Source organism: Corvus kubaryi, unplaced genomic scaffold (assembly GCF_017639235.1).
Source record: "Corvus kubaryi isolate FWS band 111438036 unplaced genomic scaffold, C.kubaryi_AGA036_p1.0 124, whole genome shotgun sequence".
NCBI lineage: Eukaryota > Metazoa > Chordata > Aves > Passeriformes > Corvidae > Corvus > Corvus kubaryi.
The window spans coordinates 3374413-3401188 of record NW_024580659.1 but is presented as its reverse complement, the minus strand read 5'-3'; the positions used below and the strand labels follow the sequence as shown (position 1 = coordinate 3401188).

Here is a 26776-nt window from a genome sequence, read left to right as displayed (position 1 = left end):
ATAAACTCTGCACATGGGTGAATAACTCTGTCAAAAGTCCCTAAAAGTACTGCTGAGAAAGCATAAAATTTGAATGCTACATATGTACCCACATCAAAAACTAGTTTATTTGGCTTATTTTACTAATCCAAGAACATTTGTTAGTGTTTTGAGTTTGTTAAATGTCAAGTCTCCCTTTGTCTCCTAAAATCTGTGAAGTTGATTATGAAAACAATAGAGATGAGAAATTAAATAATCTGTTTTAATTTACTCCTGGAAAATGGCATAAATTTTTGTAAGTGGATGAAGTTGCCCAAAAGCTGGAGATCTCATAGTGTCTGGGTTTGGGGGCTATTTGATTTCCTCATCAAAGCTGTGAAAGAAATTTCCAGTTCTCCAGGATGGGTAAAAGGAGTGAGGAGGAAAACCAGCACATAAAATCAGTCATGAGTTCAAGTTTTAAATTACAGGCAAATAAAAAAAGTGAAATAACACTTTGTTGAAGGTAAGAAATAGAAATAATGCGGACTTAAGCCATCCTGAAGCAGACTGTCATAGTTTGGGTGTTACAACATTTTATCCTGGCACTATGTAGGGATTTGAGTAACCAGTTCCTGGTACTTTAGTTCCCAGCTTGGAAATACTTAGTGTAAGAAAGTGAACCAAACTTAAAAAAAACTGAACCAAAACAAACACCAAAGCAAAAGCTTTCAGTGTCACTAGCTGATGATTTCAAACAAGTTCTGTGAGGTGCATTAAGAGACTAATTTGTCATGGTAAGAGTTGTTTACCGTGTGCTTGGAAGCTCTTGATAGATTTTTGTTGATGGTCATTAGGTAAAGGTGGCCATATTGTTACAGAAATCTTCATATTTACCAGCTAATTGTGTCTGATTTTAGCCTGCCTTCATTGTGCTGCTTTTGTTGATTATACACCAGCTTACAGGCACAGTTGAGTGCTGACAGGACATTCATGGAGCAAGAGAAAACAGATCTAAAGCTATCTTGAACATTCAGTGCTTGTTCAGTGTTTTCTTTTTCCACCTGGTGTCCAGCAAAAATCTAGATAATAAAAATTCCTTCACTAAGCAATACAATTCTGAATAATTTAATATATACTTTCAGGACACTGAGTTAAGTCCTTGTTTCCAGAGTCTCCCTTTAGGAAGAAATTACTGTTTATGCTTCCCCCTGTAAATGTATTTCATGCTATTTAAGAGAGCAGCTCTTTTTTATTGTCATGTCTATTTACAGTAACGTAGTGATGCTGTGTAAGTGGTTTGATTTTTCTCCTCTAATCAAAAAATTCTAAATTGCCTCAAAACTATCTTATGTCAAGTATTGAATACATTTGCATTTTAATGGTGGGCCTGCCCTAGTTTTTTTGAATAGATTTTTCAGAGGCGTATCTTTGATTCAGCAGTTTAGCAGTGTAGAACTGTAATGTTAATCCTAATCCTGCTTTGAGGTAAGTGTAATTTGAAATTGAAATTAGGTGGCATGCCAAGAAATGGCATAGAAAAACAACTGTGAGAGCTTCAGGACTGCTAAAGCTTCACATAACAAAGCAGCAGAAATTTGAAGATGAATTCATAACTTGGTTTCAGAAAATTACTTACGTTGATGCAGGTATTCATCCTTGGTTTTGTTTTAATTGAAACAACAGGTCAGCTTCTCCTTATCATGGTTTTACGATAGTGAATCGACTGAATATGCACAACCTGGTTGAACCAGTAAATAAAGACTTGGAGTTTCAGCTCCACGAACCTTTTCTTCTCTACAGAAATGCTAGCTGTGAGTATAACTTTCTCTAATCCAAATAAACTTCAGGTTCAGTTTTATAATCTAGATCACTTCTGATTGCTGTGATGTCTGTTTCAAATGTAATGGGGCAGGTTCCAGTGAAATATCTGATGATGTTTTCTGTCTACAATGCTAAATTTACTTCAGGTAGCTGTGCTATTATATTATGATTACTGCCTGCTTTCAATAAAAAGAGAATATACTACCAAATTCAGAGCAATATTGCTCTGATCTTTTTAATTATTGATCTGATGGGTTTAATCTAAACATGTCTCCCTCCTGTCAGAATGTCCCCTTGAGTTAAGAGATGGGAACACTGCTTTGGCTATGCTTTGGTGTACCTAATAGACCAGCCAAATGTTAGTCCCTTCCTCTTTTCCCCTTGGAAGGCCTCTGGGATCTGTAAGAAGTAGGATAGATCCATCATGGTGACAAAGAACCGACTAAGGCAGATGGTCTCCTCTGTTTCATAATCTTAGCAATCTTCTTTCCATAAGTGTCATGAAGAGGAAAAAGTCAAAACTGGTCAGTAAACTGAAAAGTCTAGGAGATTAGGGAAGTGACTGGCAAGAAATTGGGAAAAGTACTGTATTGAGTTGGGTGTTTAAGCAGATTGCTTGGTTTGGAAGGAAGAGGAGCTGTAGATGGAGGTGGTAGGGATAGGATGGACCTTAAGGTGGGAGGAAGGAATTGCAGCTGTGAGATTGGTGACATAAGTGAAGTAAGAAGTTGATTCATTTGTTGGAACTTCTGATGGTATAAGGAAGCAGGAGCTGCTGTGGAATTACCATGGTGTATGCCAGTGATTAGAGGATCACTTCAAGGAGGAATCATAGAATCATTTAGGTTTGAAAATACCTTTAAGATCATCACACCCAACTGTTAACCCAGCACTGTGCAATCCCCCACTAACCCGTGTCCCTCAGTGCCACATCTACACAGCTTTTAAATACCTCCAGGGATGGTGGCTCCACCAGTGCCCTGGGCAGTCTGTTCCAGGGCTTGACAACCCTTTGCATTGAGAAATTTTTCCTAATACCCAATCTAAACCTCCCACAGCACAACTTGAGGCCATTTACTCATCCTATTACTTGTTACTTGGAGGAAGAGACCAAGCACCACCTTGCTACAACCTCCTTTCAGGTAGTTGTAATCAGAGAAGGTACAGGCTGTGTGTGAGTTCATTAGAAACCCCTAAAGCCAATTGTTTTCCTCTCATTGATGAAGGCTCTCCTTTTCCTGTGGGACACTAGTGTATAAGATCTGTGGGAGGCTCATGGGATTTAGGATAGAGATGACATAGAATAGTACAAGGAAGGGAGGAATTCATACAAAGGTGAGCAAGGGAAAAATTACAGACTGGATGTGGGAATTGCCTTCTGAAGTAATCAAGAGTATTATTTTTTTTTCCTCTCATTTTTTTCCCATTGTCATTTTAAAAGACTTGGGTCAGAAACTATCCTTTCTTTCATTCCCCCATCCTGTCTCCAGTGATTGCAGATGGAAAATGTCCAGTTAGTTAGTATGTCATTAGTTATTTTCTCAGGTGCCACAAATAAACTGCAAATGAGTTTTTGTGCCCTCTGATAGTGCTCAGTTTGTTCAAATACAAGTTTAAAAGCATTGAAAATGGCATCTAAGCTTTTTATTCCTTATAATTTCCACACCACTAAGTCCCGTACATTTTGCATTAAGTTGTTTTGTTTTGGATTATTTTCCTTACACGAGGTTTTCCAAATTTTATGTCCTCTGAAAGAGTTAGAAAACAAATTATATGGTTGAATTGTGCAAAAGCTGTTTGCCTCTATTTGCATAGTATTTGTGAATTTGCAGGCAAATTTGGATTTGCGGACAAATTTCAACATGTGTATGTTTTATTTGTATGGGCAGATCAGGGGATTCTCGTCCAAGTTCTCTTCATGTGGAAGGATCTCCACTTCCGCTCAGTTGCCTGCTGGCATGAAAAACCTTTGCATTTTTGGAACTAATTCAAGTCAGAGCTTTAAGACAGGGGTTAATATAATGTGTATCTCCAAGGGCTTAATGTCATGTGTCTCTAATGACTTAAGGTGAAGTTCTTCTGAGATCCCTTAATGACTGAAAGAGGATGGACTGCTAGTTTGTGTAAGGGAAAGCTGCCTCTTACACAACTCTGTGTCTTGTAGAGTGGCTTTTATTGTGTCCTTGAAGAAACCTACTGCCATCATTAGAAACCCTTCATGAGTAAGTTGCCCTGTTAAGGTTGCTGAGTGATTGAACTGCTGATTCTGTTTCTTTAGCTTACAGATGGGCGATGGCTCGGACTATCCAGTAGAAGCCTAAAATCATGTTAATAATGCTGTTTGGCAGAGACAAAAATACCTTGTGCCTCTTTAGTCGCGTTGTAACAGGATCAGTAACAAATAGAGATTGGTGCTTCACCGGGCCATGCTAGAAACAGTAGAAGATAATCAAAGTAAAATTATGTCACCACATATTTGGGGAAGGTTCCATGTCAACATTATTTATAACTGAGTGTGATACTACTGTTTTACAAACTTCATGTTTTCACTTTGTTGTGGAATTCTGTCTTGACTTAAGTAGATAATAAGGCCAAATCTGTTCCACGCAGCAGATCAGACCTCTGGCATTTCTGTCTTCAGCAGCACAAGAGCTGTTCTGAGGACAGCGAGTAACCTACTCCAGTCTATGCAGAGCTGCTAACGACTTACGTGAGGAACTTTACAAGCAGTCTACAAACATTATTTTTGCTTGGCTGGAGGCTGTAAGAATGATTTGCCTGTCATACTAAATCATAATATTTTGGTGGAGTTTTACTGTTCTTTTGTAGTTTGATTTCTTCAAATACTCTTCCTATACAATGGAATTGTTGGTTTGCTGCATATCAGAACTTACTTTGTTAAGCTGTGGGCATGAGATACTTTATCCATTTGCACAGAGGCACTTCCATACTCTTAGACCAAGCCTAGGTAACTGCTGTTTTATTCTTACGGGAAATTACTGATTTTCACAGCTCTTGGAGGGAGTCCTCCCATTTTTGCAGGGTGGGGCATGAAGGAAACTTCCATGGGCATTCTGGAAGGAGAACAGACCAAGTGATACAGTACCTTTCTTATATCTACATTTTGCTGTTCTCTGAGTGAAATGGAAGACACTTAGGTCAATTTGTTATTCATTATTCTGTGAGGTTCCCCTCCACCCCCCAATCCCAATCCTGTCTTTTCATATTTCAGCTTTTAATGGGCAATCTTTCCTCACTCCAGAATTTTTGTTCTCAAAATTATTCTGGCTTCTTATGGTTCCAGCCCCAAAAGAATATCAAACCTGAAAAGTTGGATATAATGCTGCCCCAAAACTTACAGCATTTATTTGTGGGAATAAGATGCTAAAGGAAAGATGATAAAGAGGGTGTGACTAAGAAGCTGTGAGAAATTATACTACTTGCAGTGGTAAATAGAAAAAAATGTATTCTTGTTTTTATTGTTATAAAGAATTAAAGAAAGCAAGTATCTCCAAACATGAACAGATTAAAAAAAGTGCCAAATTGAAAAGAGATTGTTTGACTTATGGTAACATTTTAAATTTAGAATTACTCTCAAAAGGTAAAATTTTTGAGATTATATGTCATACTTAATGTGCCATTTATTATATCTTAGTCTGGAATAGGTATTGCCAGGTATATTTGATCCTTGTTGAACTTCCCCTCTGGACACATGCACATTCTTTAGAGTATTCAGAGTATTTGTTCATGAAACACTGAATCCTGTTGACCTATTTTTTTTTTAAATGAACCTAAGCTTGTTTTCTCTTGTCTGTGTTTTGTGGAAAGCATGTTAAACTCTGTTTTAAAAAATGCATACAATTCACCCAGTAACAGTAAAAATAGTCCAGTCTGAAGTTCAGTACTTCCCTTCAATCTGTAATATGAGAAACTGGAGCTGTTAGTTAATAGTTTGCTTAATAATTGAGGAAAATCTGTTGAAGTTTTAAGCAATGGTCAACTTACCTCTTAAAGTCTGCAGGAAAGATTCTCCTGAGCCTTTCTCATTTACAACTTTTCCTTTGTATCGGTTGTGTTGGTCTTGATTAAAAGGGTTTTTAATCCAAGCCAGTTCACTTGGGAGGTCAGGCAGGCTGATTTCCATGGTGCTGAAAAGACAGATGTTTAGCATAAAAGTTGGGTATTAAAATAAATGGTCCTTGTTCAGTGTGGGGTTTGTGTTTGTGGTGGTGTGGTTTTCTCCTTGCTTCTTATTCCTGTCCAAGGTAAGAGTTAGTAATACAAAAATAATGGATTTTTGAGAGGTTTATACATTTAAGTGGAAAACTCAGTTACAAAGTGCTGTCTTCTGGGCTTGTTGTATTATTGATAAAAACAACTTGTATCCGGAACAGCGAAAGTGAAATGAGTTGCATTAGAAGTGTTTCAAAGAGCTCCTGCCTGGTTTCAAAACTGGTAAGGAAAGTCTCTTGTTATCACACGTGTTCCATTAAGTGTAACATATCTCTGTGATTGCTGAGGCTGCCTGGCTCTCCAGCAAGCACATTAACCCGGTGCTTTAGTCTGAGATAAGAAAGGAGCCTGTTCTTCATATCTTCATAGCAGAAGAAGCAATGCAAGCTGGAGGAAGGGAAGAACGACTGAAAACTGTAAAGAAGTTCTAAAAATATGTTGTTTGACCTGAAGGATGGCACTCTAACTGCAAGAGGTTTTCTTCTGTGGTTTGGGTTGCAAAGCAGCAATCCCTCTCCTTCCATATAATGCTGTCAGATGGCAGTTTGTTAAAGTGTTCCTGAGCTTGGATACTATTTGGCACCTGCTGAATTACTCCATGCTCCTGCTTTGAGATTGTGCTGTGAGCTATATTTGTGAAATGGCCTTGGGTATTTAAAACAATGGGAAAGGAGGAACTTTTTCCATTCATTCTAATGGTTTATAAATCTATGTGGCAGGCTAATACCTACATTGAGGAAATAAATATGAGGAGTGTCAGTGAAGATGATACTAGAGCTGACTGACTGAGGAGAGGTGGCATTTCAGCTGACATTGCTACTAGAAAAAATACAAGCTTTAAGAGAGAGCTTTATGTCATTTTGCCTTAAACTCTATTTGAAGTGTAAAATGATGCATACATGTGCTTTTCTTTATGGGAGTGAGATCGGGTTGTTTTCCATGGCTACATTTTAGGAGGTTTTTCAAAACACAAGTCCTTTTCTTTCGAGAGTTTGAAAGACTCCACTTCCAGTTGTTCTGCTTCATTGTATGGCAACATCTAAATTGGACCTGTAAAATAAAAATTTCTTCTCCCTTCTACCAGCTCTTCCAGATAGTTGAGGGAAGTTTTAAACAAATCATCTCTTTGAATGAGTTAAAGATGCATTTGCACAAATGGCTAAACTGCTTTAGGGAAGGGAGTGACAGTGCCTGGAATCTCCAAAACTGGCAGTGCTGATGAGTCCATGTGCACTTCCTCTGGCACACAGTTCCACTTTAACAGTTTTACCTTCCTGTGTGTCCTGAGCTTCTTGTTTGTGCTCTCTCTTATGCTCAGGTGGCTTTTGTGAAGCTGATGCAGAAACAGGATCAAAGAGCTGGTGTGGACTAAAATGTACCCAGTTGACATAAGGGAGAGGAGCCACTTGGGGTACAATGGGTTAACAAAGTTATGGGAATGTGAGGGTGGGGATGCTGCCTCTTGCTACTACAATTTGAGTGTGCAGCTTCGTTTTATGTTGCCAAAGATGAGGCTTCTGTCTCACAGTGGCTATTCCCACTCTTAATCCAGATTATAGAAGAGTCCAAGACCTTCCTTTTGGTATTATTCAGCTGTTAGGCTTGAGCAGGAAGTCTTCCATAATCCTTCTGTTCTCTCAAAAGCTCTTTGGTTTTCCATTTCAATTTTAATCGGGTTTTAAGGATTGATCCAGACAAGTTTGGAGAGAAGTTGAGTGTTAGGTGTTTAGATAAATATTTATGGGTCAGTGTTTCTAGCAAAAATTACATATGTCAGAGAAGAACAGAGATAAAGATAATGGATGACTTCTTTTAGTTTTATGAAACCTGATTTGTCTGTGGTATGGGTTACTCATAACTTCAGGGGTGTCAAAATGTAGTGTGAATCCTACTGAAAGATTTGCTGCTGCTGATTACAAACTGCTGTTACTTGATTGCTAAAGATGCTGCCCAGCATTCAGTGTACAAAAGCTGGATGCAAAAATGAGTCACTTAATTCAGTGGCTTCTGTTGGATGAAACTCTTGCATGAACTACAGTAGAAAGGTGCCATCAGACATAGGAATGTTCAGCTAATGTTTAGGCTGGGTGTAGGAAAAAAAAAATCACATATTTAAAAAGAGTTGGTAAGAACCAACTCTGTGCTGTAAGGATGTTCACAATTGAAGCTGCACACGTGTAAGAAAGTGCAGTGTATATATAAGGAAATACATATCAAATATTAGTAGTAATGGTGTTGGGGGATACACACATCTGGGGAAGGGAGCTGAACTGGCAGTACATGAGGCCTCTTGGAAAGAGGAAGGTAAACATTCCAGCCTTTTGGACTGTACCTGCATTAATGCCCGAGTTAGTTTGTAATCTGCTTTGCATCTTTATAATATTGTTAATGTTTTGTAGGGACTCCCTGTGATTGCTTGCCAGTAGTACAAAGTGGAAAAAAGCCTGATACTCTACACCAAATTGAAATTTGGATCTACTTGTGGTCTTGTCTAGGCCTGTTTCTGGCAGAATTGAGTGTCACTTTTATCATTTGTCCCATTATTATAAGTTCCCTATCTTCATTTCTTCAGCAAGTATACTTTTGAAGCAACTTTCTCCTCTTGGCAGTTTGTCTGATAATGAAGTCAGGGAAGGGAAACAGCTTTTCTTCAGTGCTAAAACATGAGCTACTTCTTTAGTCATGTAGCAGACTGGAAACTTTGTAGGCTTCTATGCAGCAAAAAAATCCAGTTGTATTAAATTGCAAAGTTTGATAAAAGCATTTCATAAGCATTGGCTACATGTATGAAATGCTTTTTTATTGGCTTATATCTTTTGTGCATTCGTTTCTTTGTTTACGGCTTGGAAAGCTTTGTTATCTATCACTTAAGCTGGAACCTCTAAAGAAACAAACACCAAAACTAATACAGCTGTTATTTAATAAAAGAAAGATAAGCCAAGAACTTCAGTTTGTTGTAGGATATTGTTCTAGAAATGAGTGACTTGTTGAGGATTTTGGCCCAACAAAGTACACCTGGGGTAATTCGAAGGGCCAGAGAAAGTTTGGTAAATAATTGCCCTCTGTTGTCATGGTTTGACATCATTTTGACTGGGTTCTGATTGAGGTTTTTGATTATTTTGAGAAGGAAAAAAGTGAGTAAAGAAAAAAAAGGATTTCACTGTGAAATAAAAATTACCTCTATCTGGAAATGGCTGAGTAATTTTTTTTAACATTCCTTTCCTTCACTTTAAGTGTATTTAGAATCAGTTATTTCAGCTACATAAAATCATTGACATGAACTGCAGTATAAAGATGAGTTTTAAAAGGCTGAAAGTGTCTTTTTCAGAAATTAAAATACTTTAATGGTAACATATGTAAAGTATCCAATTGCCTTTGACATTCTTGCACTTTATGCCTTGACAAACTTCATAGGTGAACTAAGATTTAAAATAATCTGCTTTGTGGGCTGGATTCAATACAATTCTGAAAAAAGTTGTGGAGCTTTGTAGTGTTGGTCCAGCTGTGGGGGCAGTGAGGAGATGAGCTGGTGTGTGGGTAAAGGCCCCTTGGAAGGATTGCTGGGGAAGGAGCAGCTCATGGCACTACTGATGAAGTTTCTCCCTCTGATGAAGGCTCAGTGGTTGAGCTCCAACTCTGCAAACTTTCAATGGAATTTTACTTATTCTAAGAGCTAGAATGAGGCTGAGTGTCTTGCTGAGCTGGAACCCTTTTGTTCTCATTGCTTTGTCCTTGATACCTTCAAAGAGCAGGGGTCACTATGAATTTAGTTTTAAGCTGCTCCATGAATGTGACAGTGTGGTGGGAGCTTTGGTACTGCCCTCTTCTGGAGAGGGAACCTTCCAGAGAGACTCTGACTGAACTGTTGTACTGTAATTCAAATGTTAATGTTAGTCTTTGAGTTTGACAAATTTAAAAATCAGTGGTTTTTTTAAATGGATATTCCTTGGCCTAGTTTAAATTATGAAGTCAGTAATTCAAAAAAGGAGGTTGCAACTGTAGTGAGAAGGCACCTGCTGGTTAAAACTTCATTTTCCTTCCACTCATATTTACAAACAGTATCAAGATTCTGTAGTTCTTCCATTTAACCTGCCTGAAGTTGTATTTATGTTTGTAGATGTGCTATTTCTGATTACTTTATAAATAGTAGGTGGTGACACATAATATTTCAGTGGAAATTGGTGGAAATATATTGCAGATCTAATGGACTACTGGTTTTTTTTGCTATTGATTTAATTACTTTTTTCTTTTTTGTGTGTGTTACACTTGCTTTTTTTTCTTGTTTTCTAGTGTCAATTTACAGTATTTGGTTTTATGACAAGAACGACTGTCATCGAATAGCAAAACTCATGGCTAAGTAAGTACTGGGGCCTTATTATTCTGTAAGTCTTTTAGAACTTATTAAATGTGTCTGATTCTTTCCTCACTCTCCTGAAATGGAGGAATACAGCATTCTTGCTCATACAAGTTTTTTTACTAGTGAAAATTATAGTTTTGTTTTTAAAAAAACTGCAGCATTATATTTTCAGTTAAGTGGTAAAAAAAGGAGTTGAAGTATTAGTTGGCATTCTTCAAATAAAGGAAGTATGAGCACTGTTTATTATTTTACATTCTATTTTGTGTGGGGATGCTGGCAAAAGATTTTCTAATGCAGAAAGTGTAATGAAATAAATAATGGTTGGGTTTTTTTGGTTGGTTTTGTGGTGAGCTATTTTTTTGTTTGGGTTTTTTAAGACTTAGTTGTTATTCCTGACTAAAGTGAAGAGGTTGGAGAATAGTAGGAAAACTAGGTAGAATCTTCTAGAATTATAGTGGGTTTAGGAGAATAAACAAAACTGTGAAATAATAAGAGCTTGGTGGTGCTGATTTCTGGATTTTTTGGTAGTTACTCTTGCTAAAATGCAAAATGTAGATGTACTGCCCAGGGTATCTTCTCATCCCTTATGCTCAGTTTTGCTCCTCTTCACTATCACATTGCTTTCCTGAACCCTCTTATCTCTTGCATGCCTTCAGCAGCATGTCATGGCTTGCCAATCAGGCCATCTTGAAGACTTGCACAATTTAAATACATGGAAATATATAATATTATATGAAAACTAGTCACAACATAGACATTTTAAGCTGAATTCTAATTTCTTAGTGTAGGGGGTTTGGTGTGGGTTATTTTTGCTTTTTATTATTATTATTTTCTCACAGAAGGAGTGAGAGAGAACACAAATGGCAGATATTGATATCAAGATCTTTCTAAATTCTTTTTCTTTTTTCTCATCCTGATCACCCCATTTCCCACTTCTATTTTTTTCTTCCCAGTTATGTTGGACTTCTTACTGTTATTTGGTTTGTCCATATCTAAGGATTAACTATAAGGAATAATGGAAAACAATTGTGTGAAACTGACACTTGGATATTGTTACCAAAACATCTATTGCCTCTCCTCTGTACAAACGAAGCATGAGAAGGACATGGCTTCCTCTTTTTAATGCACCTTTTGATCTAACACCATTAGATAAGTGTTTGAAGTGTGAGGGAGAGCTGAACCCTTCAAACTCTACCATATTCTTATTCTACAGTGCAGATCTAAGTTTCAGACAGCAAACTTTCAGACACCTTGTGTCCATTTGGTGTTAAACTGGTCTGGTCATTGTAGCACAAGTGATGGGCTACAGATACTTCAGGAATCTTAAAAAGTGCCCTCAGGTCACTCATCAGTCTAGCCATGGCACAGCAGTCCCTAAAGCACGTTTGCCCTTTTTGCTGGATTGCAATATTTACATTTTCTTCCAAGAGTATTAATTTTGTTCCTTAATTTTTTGTCTTTGGGGTGGAAATTTGGATTTGCACCCTTAATCACTGATAGGAAAGAGTGTTGCCTTTATAGTACCTCAGCACTTTAAAAACATAACCATAAAAGGTTTCAAGGAGATTTGCATTCTCTTCCCTGCATTTGACTTGACCTTATTGTGCCAGACTGAGTTAAGATTGCAGGCCATCCATTTATATTTTGGTAGCTTATCATTGAAAAGAAAAGTAAATTAGGTTTTGTAATCACAGATTTCACTTCTTACGTTCTCTCCCTCCCCCTGCCCTTCTGTGAGGTTGTGCCAGGTATATTTTCAATGCTATAACTGCAGATATTCTTAAACAAACCATCACAGCAGCTACTGCATCCCTGAAGGAATGTGTGCCTCTTCCACTATCTGATACAATGGAAAGAAACAGCAGGCCTTGCTTAAAAAAGATTTAATCCTGGATTGCACACAGAGCATGCTCAGTGTACAGATTTGCATTAGTTGACTTTTTTCCCCCAGGAAAGGTATTTAGGTATTTGATTTACAGAAATCTTTTTTTCTCTTTTCTTTAAGAATCCTAGAATTTTCTGAAATAAAAACATTTCATGGGAGTCATCAAACTCCTGATTTCAGGAACAATTAATTTGTGTCAAGTTGATTGATTGATTGATTGAATGTTGACCTTTCTAGAAGAAGTAGGACAGAAATTGGAGGGCTTCAAATATTTCAGAAAACTATTGCATTCTGACCTATGAGTTTGTAGGGAGGGTTATTTTAAGCTTAGTTTATAAGCTTGTTTTATCCTGTTTCAACAGTCAGACCCAAAGTGTCTTCTGAGATACAGGCAGCAGACTAGGATTGGGACAGTATCTCAGAATTCTGGGGATAAAGTTTCAAATTTTATTTCATCACCACCATTGAAATGTAACATGCACAAGACAGAATATGGAGTTTGAGCTATTAGACAATTACCTAGATGAGAAGAGAATTTGTTATTCTTCAAAAAGAAAGTAAACTTTAAAAAGGTAACAAACACTTCATCGTGAACAAGAGAAAAATATTATGAACTGTTTTTCAGAAATTTTTGTGAAACATTTCCGTGAAATGGATGCACTCCTTGAAGATGTTTTGCTGTGGGATCAATGAGTACTGTTTTCATGGGAGGATGTTTTATTGAAACCTTCTGGGCCAACTAATTAAGGCAGAAGGAGGGTCTCAAGAGTGAAGCCTTTGCTTTGCCTGCCAGGCAGCACATGTGTGACTTCAGTTGCCCAGAATCTTCCCTTTAACTGAAGTGTTTCTTTTTTATTATACAATTATGCTGGCACTTAAAATCTCAGCAAAGCATTTGGATTCTCTTGCCTTGCTCTTTCTCATCCTTAGTTTTGGAGCTGAGTTTAGAGAGGTCCTAAGCCAGGACTGGGTGACTGCGTGAGGTGGTGGAACAAAATGTTCTCTCAGGGTGTCACCATAGAAACACTTGTGGAGTATTGAGCTGCTTCATCCAAACAAGCACATGCTGCAGTTCTTGAAAATTGTCAGGGTTACCTTTGCCTCCCTATTGTGAGTTACCTTTGCAGGTGACTGCTGCTTACAGAGATGGCTGGAAATAATCAGAAGCTGGTAAATAATCAGCTTGTATGATTACAAATTCTGAAAGCCACATCAAATTGTTAAAAGCCAAATCTAACCCTTTTTCAACTAAACACACCTAAACCCTAGTGAAGTAAAGAAGCTTGGTTGCTAGAACACTGGGAAGAAAGTTCCAAAACTTGAACTATTTTTTTTTTCCTCAGAAATGTAAACATAGAGGTGCATATAAATAATTACAGTCTATAAAATCTAGCGTTTGTCCTGAATCCTAACTGACCCAAAGAAACTGGAGGCTGGAATGATTGACACTTTCTGTGATTGTTGTGATGGCACCTCTTGGCTCCCCCCTCAGCCATCAGTTCCACAGCATGAGAGTTCTCAAGTGGCATGCCAGCTCCAGAGCTCTGCCCTGTTTACAGTGCTTGTTTTTTCTTAACATATTTGATTAATGCAGGCTTAAAAAAGAAGGGATTACAGGCTGGTGTGTGTTTATTTCAAGAGGATAAGCTTTAGCGCGTTGCACAGCCATGTATATCTTGTGAACTGCATATGGATTAGGAGTATATGCTGCTTTTATTTTATTACTGAAATGACCAGGTACACATAATCTTCTTGCATCTCCTACCTGTCCTTCAAATTGAAGGTTTTGGATACTTGAGGCAGACAGGGGTGGAGTAGAAGTGGTAAATAAACCATAGACACCAGAGGCCAGAGGAAATGCAGGTAATTGGAATGACTGCAGGGCAGCTTGAGAAGGAAATGGTTTAATGTTTTTTTCCAGAGCCGTAGGTGGGGGTGTGAGGGTAACTTGCTCTAAGTCCTCTTGCAGACTGATTCCAGAGATATCTAGTATGAGCCAGCTCTCTTCTTTCCCACTGTCTCTGTTTGTTACATAATGGTAGGCCTCATCCTAAACTAGAACTGTTTGGTAATAGATTTTGTTGAATGACATGGCTTGACTTGGCTAAATCTGGAAAAATGCATGTTAGGAAGTAAAGAGAAAAAATTGTGTCTTAGTCTATGGTATAATACATGTGCTTTTTGTGTATCACATGCTTGGATGTCCACATATTTCACTGTAAAAATGTCTAAACATTAGAGTTTTATAGAAGTAGTGTTTACTGTAGGCAAACTCTGTGAGAGACAGACCAGTGCTCTGTGAATGGGAGATAAATCGTCCAGACCATTTGACAATTTGACTTGCATAAACCTTGTGGCAGATGAAAACGTGTGTTACTTTGGTCAAATGTGTGTTAGGCTCTTATTCAGGCAGAAAAAATGGGTTAATGTGCTGGGAGTACATTTTTCTTCACTGCTTTTTGCAAGATGTTAACTCTAGTTAAATTTTTAAATCCTGTTTCTCCTTTCCACTCCTACAGAGTGGTTGAACAAGAAGCTCAGAGGTCGCAGCAAGTTTCCCAGGACAGAAAAAGTCCCAGCAGGACCAATGGCTGCAGTGAAAACAGGCCCATTGACATCCTGGAAATGCTTAGTAAAGCCAAGGATGAATATGAACGAGTAAGTAAATGTCTCTTTTCTGGAAATGAGTTTTTAGCACATCAGCTGTGCTTTGTTTAAAGAGTGGGCCGTCTCTGCAATAGTTTCAGCAGCCTTGTTTTCAGACTGATGTGTTGTTCCCTCCCTCAGGAACACTGTACTAGGAAACATTCTGTGATTTCAGGCAAGATGGATTGAATCCTGATCATGTGGTCCAACTTGAAGTGTAGCAGGGTAGACCCATTTTACAATGATTTCTCCTGCTGTGAGAAAATTTTGTCTCTGGGAATAGCAAATAAAAATTATGCCCAACAGCATCTGTTTCTTCTTAGTCTCAAAAGATGTCGTGTGGTATTAGAGACTGAGTCATTCAGTACATTTGTAGACTCTATGAAGCATATTTCTTATTAGCTGTAGACTAAATGTAACAATACTGTTCCTTGTCTTTCTGTTCCCCAGTTTATTTCTTCTGTCCTGTCTACTGTTTGTCTTTTTAATAAATTAATTCATCTCAGAAGAAAAAGTCTGTTATCCTTTGCCAGTGCTAAATTCACAAGGTTACATAATGAGGAATGGTAGTTCTCTTAGGAAAGAATTACTTTATATAGTCATGAGGACCAAATTCATACGTTTAGGATGAATATAAAGGTAATGTGTGGGAGATCCAAACATGGAAACAGAGATTCTGAACACGCCTCTTCCCCAGTATAATAATACAGGAATGTGCCATAGTAAAGCAATGTGTGAGTATTGCATTGCAGAACCATGGTGTGGCTTCTGTGGCTGTGCTGGTGGGAGAAGAGTGAGCACATTGTACAGTGCTTGATTCCTTCCAGGAGTTGCTTGTTGTGCAGCAGAGTTCCTTTGAGTACTTGGGATCTGAGTCTTTGTGGGATTCTAGATGGTTACAGTACAATGTGGGATGATGAGAAAAGAGTGAGCATGTGGATTAAACCTTGTCACTGTCTGAAGTACGTTGAGGTCAGCTCAATCTGACAAACAATACAGTATCTTTGACCCAGGCTAGATACTAATTTCTGGAAATCACTGTCATGTTTTTTCAGTGCTTTAAAATACAGATGATTAAAAAAAGTTACTTCTGAATGTGTGTGTATCAGTGCTGTTTGGGGAGAGGTGTCTCTGTATGAAGGCCAGCATTGTGCAAGTAGCAGCTTTTGTAAGATTACAGAAGGAAACATCACAACTTGCATGATTCATCTTTCAGTGGTGCATCAATTTAGACAGATTTGAAAAAACTGAAGTCTTTTTGCAAAGAAGGGAAAAAACCCATCCCACAAGAATCCACTGCTTTGGTAGTGCCCTCCTGGGTGTGATGAAGCCTTTTTCCCTCTTTGTCCTTGCAGTACTGGATAATACACATTTCCAACAGATGGCTGTTGGATGGCTTGGGATATTCCAGCTTCTCTTCTAATTTTCAGATCTTTTTCATGTGAGAGTACTGAAAAGCTTTTGCTAGAAACAGTGTTCCTAAACATCATAGCTGAAGCTCTGTAGACAAGTAAAATTCTGATGAACAGGAACTGTATGCAGATATTTTAGTGGACAGTCAACATCTGTGCTGCCAATAATACAACAGTGAAATAGGCAGGCATGGGATACAGCAAAGCTACTTAAAAACTGGGGGGAGTTGTATCTTCATTTCTTGTTGTTGTTTGTGTGTGTGTTTGTTTCTTGATATTTTTACAACACATGAACCATAAATGAACCTGTTCATGGTGATCCCATCAGAGCCAGCTGTGATTGTAGTTGTGTACAGTTGTCAGAAAAGCAGAAATGAACAATGTTGGTCACGTTTCAAGCAAACTTCTTTGGAGAAGGTTCTGTTGACCACCTCAGCTTTAACAACAAAACCCTGGCACATTAATTTTGGAATTCCTTGTAGCCAATGTGTGCCAATGTTAACTTGATGAAGTAACCAACTTGTTTGGAAGATGGCTTCTTGAGAGACCTTTCCTGTCTTAATTCTTTTTGAATAATTTTATGGTACTTGGTAATTATGCCTGAATTTGTATTTAGGAGCAGAAAGTACTTATCTGCCTGGTACATTCCAGATGGATCATACAGTAATCCTTGTGTGCAGCCCACATGAGATTGGCAGAGTGTCAGCATGAGAAGGGGGCAGAGGGAGTGAAAAAGAGATTTATGAAGGTCTGAGTGATTTAATCTAGGATTCCAAATCAGCTTAATCCTTCAAGTACACACTACATCAAGCCCATATGTGAAAATGAATGAACTCTGAGGTTTTTTTTTTAATGAAGTGAATGGATGCTTTTTATAGTGTGGTTTTGTGTGTGTATTTCAGTATGAGCAGGGAAACATACTGCAGCTTATCCTCTAGTGAAAAGAAAACTCTGCCTTTCCTGATTTTATAACTAAAAGGCCTCCAGCATTTCAGGCACAAAGAGTTTTGACCTTCAAGTTAGTGGCTAAAAGTCAGAAAGATAGGAGAGTCTGCTTCTCTCCTCTGTCCTTAAATCACAATGTAAAGGCTTGATTTTGTATTTATTGCTTTCAATTAGAAATTGAAAACAAAAGAATAAAGCTCAGATTGCTTTTTAATCTGCTGCTAGAAAGTTTAACCCATATTTTACTGCTTTGGGTAAGATACCAGAGCAATCATCATGTGTTGTGTCAATGGTTGAGCTCTATCATATGCATAACATGTAGTTTATGCATTGAAAGCTGGGTTATTCTACAGTCTGGGTTTTTTCACTGGTGATTTTAATGGTAATATAATATCTATATTTGCTTATTTTTATGTTTATTAAAGATGAAAGTCAACACCATCTGTGAATATACTGTATTATAATGCAACTCTCTTGCCTGGTTTTGTCTTGTTCATAGTAAACCAAATTAACACCTGAAAATAGATGTAGATGGTTGGTTAAATCTGGTGGAAATAAGTCGGTGACAAGCTCTCTTTCCAACCACTTAGAGTGATTTCTGTCTGGATTTCTTTTTCCTAAGCAGTTCTCGTTTGGGTTCCTGATTTAATGAAGTGTAGCAAATTTCTCTGTTAGTGGCCAGTGCAGATATAGGATGTGAAAAGCCCACCTTTTCTTTCATTTCTTCATTTCATTTTCTGTCAACATTATAATTTTCTTTCTTGGTGAAAAAGTATAAAGCTAGTTGTATTTTCTTTTGTTTTTCTTGTAACAATAAAGAGTAAAAGCTTTATGAGCGCATACGAGATTCTGGATGTCTTGGTATGATTTTTAATTCCTAAGATTTCTGAATTCCAGAGTGTCTTACAAAAATCAGTGCTTTGTACATCATCTGTATTTCAGTCCAAGTGCCATGTAAACCAGGACTGTATAGTGGGTAAATGTGGACTAAAACCCATATATTTATATTATTTTTTTTTTCTTTTTTTCCCCCCTCAGAATCAGATTAGTGACCTAAGTATTATATCGAGTTCTGGAATGCAACAAAATTCAAATCCTCCAAAGCCAGAAAGCACAGAGCCTTCAGAACAGAAGCCTTCATTACAAGTGCAAGAGCAGGTATGTTTCATCCAACCCTAAATAAAGGAGTTTTTTCATTTAGTACTTTGTTTTGGTATCAAAATAGATTTTTTTTCTTGAGATGCCTTCAGTGTTTGCTCCATCTATTATCACTTTAAACAAACTAATGAGTGGGAAGACTTCTAGTATCCTAAATTCTGTCTTTTGACTTAGCATTTTGAAAATAAGAGGCTATGTCCACACTACTGTGAATGTCCATGCTTAAATGGGCCAGCTTGGCTTCTGGAAGAAGTCAGTCCGTGGTAATGTGTGGGATGACTTGGAGAGATAGGAAGCAAGAAAAGATGACCATGCCCCTGTGATCACTCAGGAACTCAAGCCCTGGTCTTGTGCCTCAGACATTTACTGAAGGTTGGTCTGTGCTGCCTTCAAAGCCACAGCCGTGGTCCTGCACGAGGGAGCTGTGCCTTCATACAAGACTTTCTAGAGATAGATTTAGAAAAAAAAGTAAGTAAATTGTGCAGTAACTGAATTCCCTGTAACTCGGAAGTGCAGTGGGCCTGCTTGCAGTGCCACCCAGTGGGCACAGGACGGGCAGTGCTGGTGCTCCTCGGAAATGCCCCATGGAAAACTCTCCCTGCCATGGTCCACTGATGCAATAAACCACTGTGCCTGAGAAATGAAATCCCCTAGGAAAATGTGGGCGACCTTGCACTTAGGACTTGCAAACAAAATAGGTAGTTTGGAGGAGTAGTAGGAGTTTCTAGTTTGGGTTAGGGCTGGGTCTGGGCAGCAGGAATCTGGTTTAGGGGTGGGGTAGTAACAATTAATGAATTAAAATGAGGAGTGAGGAGTTGCAGGGATTATTTTCTGTCACAGCCCTTCCAGCCCCTCAGCAGCACCTCTGGTTTTGGGTCAGTGGTGGACTGACCCCTGGCAGCCAGCTGTGCTTGCTGCATGCCACATCTGGAGACCTGGCACCAGGGTTACCTGAGGCTGTGCTTTCAAAACACATATTTTCTTTGGGTCATTCCATGTAGACTCTACAAAATCAGCTGAAATGCTCCTCCTGACAGTGCATGGAATTGCAGAACAGGAATCAATAAAGGAAAAACTGGAAAGATAAGATTCTAACAAATTGCTCTGAAGTAATTACAGGGAAAGTTGATTTATAGAACATGTAAAATGTCATATTTTTAATTCTGTTGAGCTATTTAAAATAATAGCTGCAGAGATACTGGAAAAAATTAATTGGGTAACATAAGTGATAGTTCTGTGAAGCCAGTTAACTGGGTTCAAATATATCTCAAATGTGTTGGTTCTGAGCCACATTTTTAGTAACATGGACAACTGAGAGACTGCTGGAAAAACATTCCATTTCAACTATAAAAACACATTTTTCATCTAATTAAAACAGATGACCAGTGAAATCAAAAAATAGTGTGCATATGCTAAGTACAGTGAGATTGCTAAATTCCCTCCAAAATGTCACGCTTGCATGTTGATGAACTTCATCTCATGCTAAAGATACCACACATTTGGGAATAAAAATAAATGTCTTCTCCATGATATTGTGTAGTTAAGTGTCACATCTTGGCAATTCAAAATTAAAATCAGTTGTATCATGAGATGCTTTCGTGCCAGAAATCAGAAAAACTGAACCAGAACACTGATACTGAAGCATGAATTAGCAGAGCTGGGCCTATAAAGCTTACCTGAAATCACTTTTGGACAAACCCTCTGAGCAGCAGCAGTAGCACTCTATTCCTATTAAATAAAGGGATCTTGTGGCCTTAAAGCAGCCCCTGCTGCTAAAGGTCTTCATAAACACACACAGTTGATGATATGCTCAAAGTACACCTTAACCAGAGATAGACAAGGCAAAAGAGGTGTTTTATACTTCCAGCTGGAAACTTAACTTGATGTTTGAGACTATCCAGTCTGATTAGAATCAAAGCATGGTAGAGATTTCAGTTTATTACTTGACTATTGTAATGTATTAATAAAGGAAAGCTGCTCAATTAATAATACTGAAGTGAACAGCTGAGTTTGAAATGATCTGGAACAGTGATTTTTCCTCTTAATGGAATCTTTATGGTTGAAGGACAGGTCTCTAGAACAGGAAGATCAGTGGAAAAAAGAACAACTTTCTAGGAAAATATTCCTAAGATAATTAATAAGTTTTATAAACCATAGAATGTCCAAGCCCCAAAATGAAAGGGTGCCAGACTTTAACTAGCTAAAATTGAATAACATTAGAGAATGAGTAACAGTAGAGATGAGTGACCTGGGCAAAAGACAGTGTGACTTCAAGCTCAAGGTTTTTTGTTGGGCTATTTGTGTGGCACCTGTGCTGCTGTGTCTTGGCTGCTATTCTTTGTGCTAGGGAAATCAGAGCCAGCAGAGCAATGTGATGGTACAGTAGTTGTCATTGTGAAGTAGCATCTTTGTTTAGACATACCATTAGAATACACTGGAATTGTGCTGCAGGCCATTCAGTCTTCTGAACAGAATGTTGTAATTCAGTCCAGCTGTTTTACATAACTTCTGGTCCTGTGCAACGTCAAAAAAAAGAAAAAGAAAATTTTGCGATTACTGGTGTTAATAGCTGTTTCTTTTCTCTTCAGTGAAAAACATTTTTAAATATTTTCAGCAAATATTAAAAGATTATATCCTTAAAACCGTATTTTTCATACAATGTCAGTGATGTAGGCTAGATGTGTATTTTTGGGAGAGACTAAAGGACTGGTAGATGTAACTGTGTATATATACACACTTTTCAAGGATATAAATATACATGTGTTTAGGTTTATATGTAATATCTGCACTGTTAATGAAAAGGGCAAGGAAAACTGTCTATGCCTATATTGCTAGCTCGGTTGTGCAGCTTCTGGTTCCTATGTTCCTTTCCCATCTTTCAGGCCATTTAATTATTTCCAACTCTGTAAATACTGTTTCACGTGTATGTTTTTTCCCCCACTTCCCTAAAGTGCCTTGTGCAGTTAGGGCTGATGGATGATGGCAGGTGCCATGTTCCTGACTCAGTCCATAGCCTTCCCCCGTCCTGACTACTAGTGCACAGACTGTCCTGAGATGGATGTAAAGAAAAACCATACATAGCCAGGATGTTCCTCTTCATTAAATAAATTTCAAAATTCCTGTGAATAGGGCACCCTTAATATACAAACTGTATTTTATATGCATTTGACCTAGTTGTGTCTCATAGTTTCCTTGAATTTGTAATAGACTGTGTGATCTGCACAGTGCTATGTCTAGTTCTAAACTGAAAACTTCCTTCTCCCTTCTTTTTAGCCATTTCAGTCAAGGCAGAAGCACCTGACTTTGGAGGAACTGTTTGGAACCTCTGTACAAAAGGAACAGCCTGCAGCTCCATATCCCAATCCAGAGAGAATGGAGAAGCTGCAGACAGACACACCTGCCAGAGAGCAGCACAGTTTGCTTTTGCCTTTTTCCTTTGACCAGTCACCAGTAATGCAACAATCCCTGGGGAAATCTGAAAGTCCGAGCGTTAAAACCAGTGCCAATCAGCAGGACTGTTTAACACCTATGATAATACCTCCAGCTTCAGTTTCCCAGCCTGATATGAAAAATGTTTCAAGCTATTCAGTCCGTTTAAGCCCTGTTCTTAATTCAGCCTCGACAATGGAAGCTGCCCCTGCTCAGATGCTTCCTGGCCTCAAACAAAGCAACAGTATAATGCAAGTTATGCAGCAAGCTGCCAAGCCCATATCCCCACTGGTGAATCAGCCGCCATCTGAAGTGAACCACACTCCACAGAATCTAATGGCTGGCCAAAGCCAGCTCATAGCACCCTTGACAACAGCCAACACAGGGACTGTCTCAAATGCATCTCATACAAGTGTTGATCTTCTCCAGAAACTCAGGTTGACCCCACAGCATGACCAAACACAACAGCAGTCTCTCGCTAAGACTCCCTTAACACCAAACATCTCTGCCTCAGTTGGGCAACTTGCAACACCAGAAAGCTTCAAAGAATCTCACAGTAAGCCATCAGCCTTGAACAGCAAGATAATCTCTCCCCTTCAGGTATTCTGTGGGCTTTGATATCCATGAAGCTTTAGAGTACATGTATTTTCCCTTGAAAAACGTGCTGTTATATATTAGCTGTTTGAAGACAATGAAGGACTTCCACTGTGTGATATTGATTGAATGGCTAGGTTAGAAATCCAATTCCATTAGTTTTGTGTCATTAGCATCAGCTGTCAGTGACAGACCTGTCTGTAGAGCAGGAGGTTTTTCAAACTGGTGCTGTTAGTGGGTGAAAACGTACTAAAGATTTCATCTGTACTTGTGTCAGAAAAGCACTGCTCAGAGCTGGGGATCTGAGAAGGGACAGAAGGTTACAGGCTGAGCAGTGTGATGAGAGTTGATGTGGTGGAAGTCTAGCCTGTTCCTTATTTGACAGTGTACAGTTAACAATTTCCTTTTTCTGATTATTTTGTTTTGAGTGTTTTGTACTCCTTCAATTTTGACCCACTTCTGGGGGTACCTGTGGGGTGCATAGAGATGTGGCTTTATAGGTTTGCCATAATATTGAAAGCATAAAACTTAAATTCAGATTTTTCCTCTTTTTCCAGCTTCCCATTAATTATATCAGTTTTACAAAATTGATTTAATTGTGTCTAAAATCTGCTGAAATTTGCATTTTTGTGGCTTTCTTAAAAACAGAGAACCACCTCTGGAAATTGAGCTGTGGATGGTAACTTGTGAATTTTGCCTTTTTTTTTTTCTTTAACTCAGACTGTACAACAAAACAAGGAATCAGAAGTATTTCCACAGCCAAAAACTTTGTCTAAAGCAAGTCAAGTAAGTGGATAAGTACCTCTGCTAATTGTTCGTTGGTTTTCTTAGAAAGGGGAAAAAAAACAGCTGCAGTACACAGTTGATATCTCAGTCACTGCCCACTGACCATATGTAAAGAGTTCTTGTGAAACAGAACTGTACTGGAGGAAGGGGGAGCTCCTGTCAATGTGGTGCTCTTGTATAGTCCCTCTTTTTGTTGGTTCTAATGCAGAAATGAAAACACATTTTTGGATTCACAGCCTTGCACTGAGTTTGCACCATTTGAACTGTTGGAGTTTTTTTAATGTTGCAAGCAGGGAGTATTAATGCCATAATACTGTAGTAGGGCTATTAGCCTTGGCCCAACCTTAAGCACCCCAGAGGCTTAAAATGCAATCCTTGCCTTACTGTCTCTGTTTTCCTGAGATACCTTGTATTGTATTAAAAGATACAAAGCAGAAAAAATTGAAGATTAAAGAAAAAAAGAATAACACTTGTTATTGCAAAACTTGTAATAGCAAGTTTTAGCAATCTAAAAACAATTTTAAGTTCTTAGAACTGCCTCTGTAACAGTTTAAAATAATGTCAATTTTAAGTTTCAAGTTGCAGTTACAAAATAACTGGTAACAGTAAAGTGTTCAAGAATGTTTTAATTATCTTTTTGTTATGTATTCATTTTAGGACACCATCTGTATTTTAATTCTACTTTTCCCTTATGCACCCACTCCTTTTTCAGATCTCTTGCCTCATTCTTGTCAAACTTGCTCTCCATGAAAGCAGTTTTAGTAGCATGCCCAGATCTGATTGTGAAGGCAAAAAAATGACCCTACTTGAAGTAAAATGCTGTTTTAGCTACTGGCCTGCTATAAGATAAGCTCTACAGTCTGTTCATGACCCAGTTAGTAAACAATTACCTAATTAAAAGCATTTTATATGGATTTGGGAATTTCAAGAAACATGTGCATGTTGTATAGTAAACTGTCAGTTTAAACACATTGTCTTCAGCTGAAATCCCACGCTGTGAGTCTTCACAGTTTTGACTACAAGAAAATCAATTTGTTAGTTCTGCTGTTGTTGATGTTATTATACACACATTAACTTCAGATGGCTTCGGAGGGCTTTCTCCTCTGAAGATCCTTGGTTATCCAAGGGGAACTCTTTCTGCTGACATATCAAACATCTTTACATATCACATTTAGTGTTGCTTTTCTTTGGAGTGAGATTGGCTTGTTTCTTTTTTTTTCACCATGTTGGTCATCCTGGGAGCCTGAGCAAGACATAGATTATCATCCTGAGTAACGATTGCAGTTATCAGGACATGCCAGAGTTAACTCAAAGCGGATGCTTATTTGTGTCCAGTTGATGCAAATGTAGTAGCCTTATAAATGTGCAATTTATGTTTAAAAGGAAAAGTGGTTAAGGCTGTATGTGGATTTTTGTAATGAAATGGAGACAGAACTGTGGAATGATGAGGTGGGAAGATGGTCCTCAAAATATTTCCATCCCACATCCCCCCAAGGGAAAACAGAATATTTCAGTGTACTCCAATGTTTTAATTGTTATTCAGCAGTCTCTTTAAATATGTTGGAGATGCACTTAAAATTTGAAGTAAAGTGTTTGTGGGAGACCATAGAAGTGGGGCTGCAGGAAGCAGGACTGGTCTTTCTGAAAATTCCTAAGAAAAATAATAATTTGCAAAACAGCCATAGGCTCTTTTGATTACTTAAGTGAAAATCTCGACTTTCGTTGTATGTGTTACGTTCCAGAAATTCTGGAAGGTAGAAACCACATGAGTAGGAAGGAGTCTGCATACAAGAATGTTCAAGGCTGCTACCTTCTTCAGCTTTGAAAATGAGTACTGTTGATACTAATCTTCATAGGTAGATATTTCTTCATTAAGAGCAACTATTCTTCAACATCTGACTGAATAATTTTGGCTACAATTTATTTCATTTTCTTTATGCTCATCTCTCCAGCCTTTACAGCATCATTCATTCTTACTAAACACAGTGCTTATTAATTTTCTGTTCTTCTACAGGTTGCACCTCCACAGTTTGTTACAGCCACGACGACAGTAACGCCTTCAGTGCTCTTGTCTCCAAGTGTGTTTCAGCAATCAGCTACAAAAGCTACTGAAGTGGAGAATAAAGCCAGTTCTTCTTCGCCTTTAACACTTGGAACAACAGAAATTCAGACTACACCTCCTACTGTTCTCAGCAGGTCCCAGCTTCAAGAAGCACTGATACATCTAATAAAGGTAGTGTCTATACAGAGCTCAGTTTCTGAGGGATGGGGTTCCAAGCACATAAGGCAGAAGTGACAAATTCTGTACCCCTATAACTCCTTTTGCCCTGAAAGATTACAAAAGATGTTCTGTTCTGTTGGAAGGGGCAGATTACTCCACACTGTACACAGAGTATGGCACAGCTTGCTCCTTTTGGTTGAGATGTGGAGGACTTAGAAGAACAGAGTACCTGGGATGTGTCCTTTCACGTCCATATGAATTTGTAGACAAGTGAGAAGTAACTTGCACTTAGTAGAAACTGCTATGAGGGGGGAGTTGATTTTGCTGTCTTTTTAAGTGTTCCACTTCCCCAAGGAAAGCTTTCCTGTTTTCCGTTCCCTAGAACCTTTCGTCATCTTTACTTTCAGTGTGTTTCTTTGAGATGGAAATTGCAAAGTTTTAGCTCTGCTATTTTCAGGAACTAAAAAGTTCTGTTGAATTAAATCTGTGATGTTGGGACAAGCTGTGCATTGAGATGATTTTGACCTCTAATGTCATGGTGAAGTTGCCATGAATGACAAACAGTTCTTCCTTAGCTCAGGATTCTCTTGCTCGCTTCGTGCTGGTTTTAGTAGAGCTTATACCCAAAATGCAAGTCTAAAAATAACAGTATCTTCCCAGTGACCAAAAAAGGCATTACCAGATCCCATTATTAGGTTGCCTGATTTATCTGTTCCATTTTACATAACCTTTTCTTCTATTGGTGTGTATGGGTTTTCTAATTAAAGATTTAAACTAATCTTGGAATTGAGCTCACCTGCCAATATTCTTGAGTGGTGATTTTAGAGAGCTGACAAGGATATTTGTCTCCAGTCTTTACAGAGAGAGAGGTGAATGAAGACAAAAATAGGCATATTCTGCAGCATGGGAGTACTCAAACAGCACTCTAAGGAGGATACCAACTGCTTTCAGATCTTGTAAAGAGAGTATGACACCCTCAAGCTAACTGATGAGATACCAGTTTTGTAAACTTGTCATTTGAAGGAATTAGACTCGAGAAATATCTGTAAATATTGTCCATAGATTAAACCAATCCACTTCCCAGTCATGCTTTGACATTAGAATTCTTGTAGAGCACACTGCAATCCCATTCAGGCTGTTCTGCCTGACAAACATCACATCTGACACTCAGGCAGACTTGATTTGGGAAACTGTACATAGGATGGGATTCTTTGTGCCTAAGACTATGGTTTGGACTCTGGAGGGAAGCAAAATGTGGCCAGGCTGACACAGTGACCCCTGTCTGTTTGTTTGAGTATCCAGAGTGCCTGGTGATCCCTTTAGCTCCT

The 26776-nt window shown here is 38.4% G+C and overlaps 1 protein-coding gene and 1 long non-coding RNA gene across 4 annotated transcripts in view; one reads left to right on the top strand and one right to left on the bottom strand.

Annotated features, from left to right (window-relative positions):
* DCP1A (decapping mRNA 1A) overlaps positions 1-26776 on the top strand; it is a 32224-nt gene that overhangs the window by 1408 nt on the left and 4040 nt on the right. The window contains exons 3-9 of one of the 2 annotated variants that reach the window (XM_042020230.1): positions 1645-1772; positions 10306-10372; positions 14777-14915; positions 18299-18418; positions 21692-22447; positions 23162-23227; positions 25242-25460. In XM_042020230.1, coding sequence (XP_041876164.1) covers positions 1645-1772; positions 10306-10372; positions 14777-14915; positions 18299-18418; positions 21692-22447; positions 23162-23227; positions 25242-25460 — 1495 coding nt within the window. The remainder of the gene's footprint in view (positions 1-1644; positions 1773-10305; positions 10373-14776; positions 14916-18298; positions 18419-21691; positions 22448-23161; positions 23228-25241; positions 25461-26776) is intronic. The other variant, XM_042020236.1, reaches the window with a different exon arrangement.
* Positions 1-26776, bottom strand: part of LOC121660812 — a 58298-nt gene that overhangs the window by 29310 nt on the left and 2212 nt on the right. Inside the window, exons 2-4 of one of the 2 annotated variants that reach the window (XR_006014785.1) lie at positions 20841-20932; positions 5788-5930; positions 4747-4856 (exon numbers count right to left, since the gene is read on the bottom strand). This is a non-coding gene — a long non-coding RNA (uncharacterized LOC121660812). Of the gene's footprint in view, positions 1-4746; positions 4857-5787; positions 5931-20840; positions 20933-26776 lie in introns of those variants that run through there. The other variant, XR_006014786.1, reaches the window with a different exon arrangement.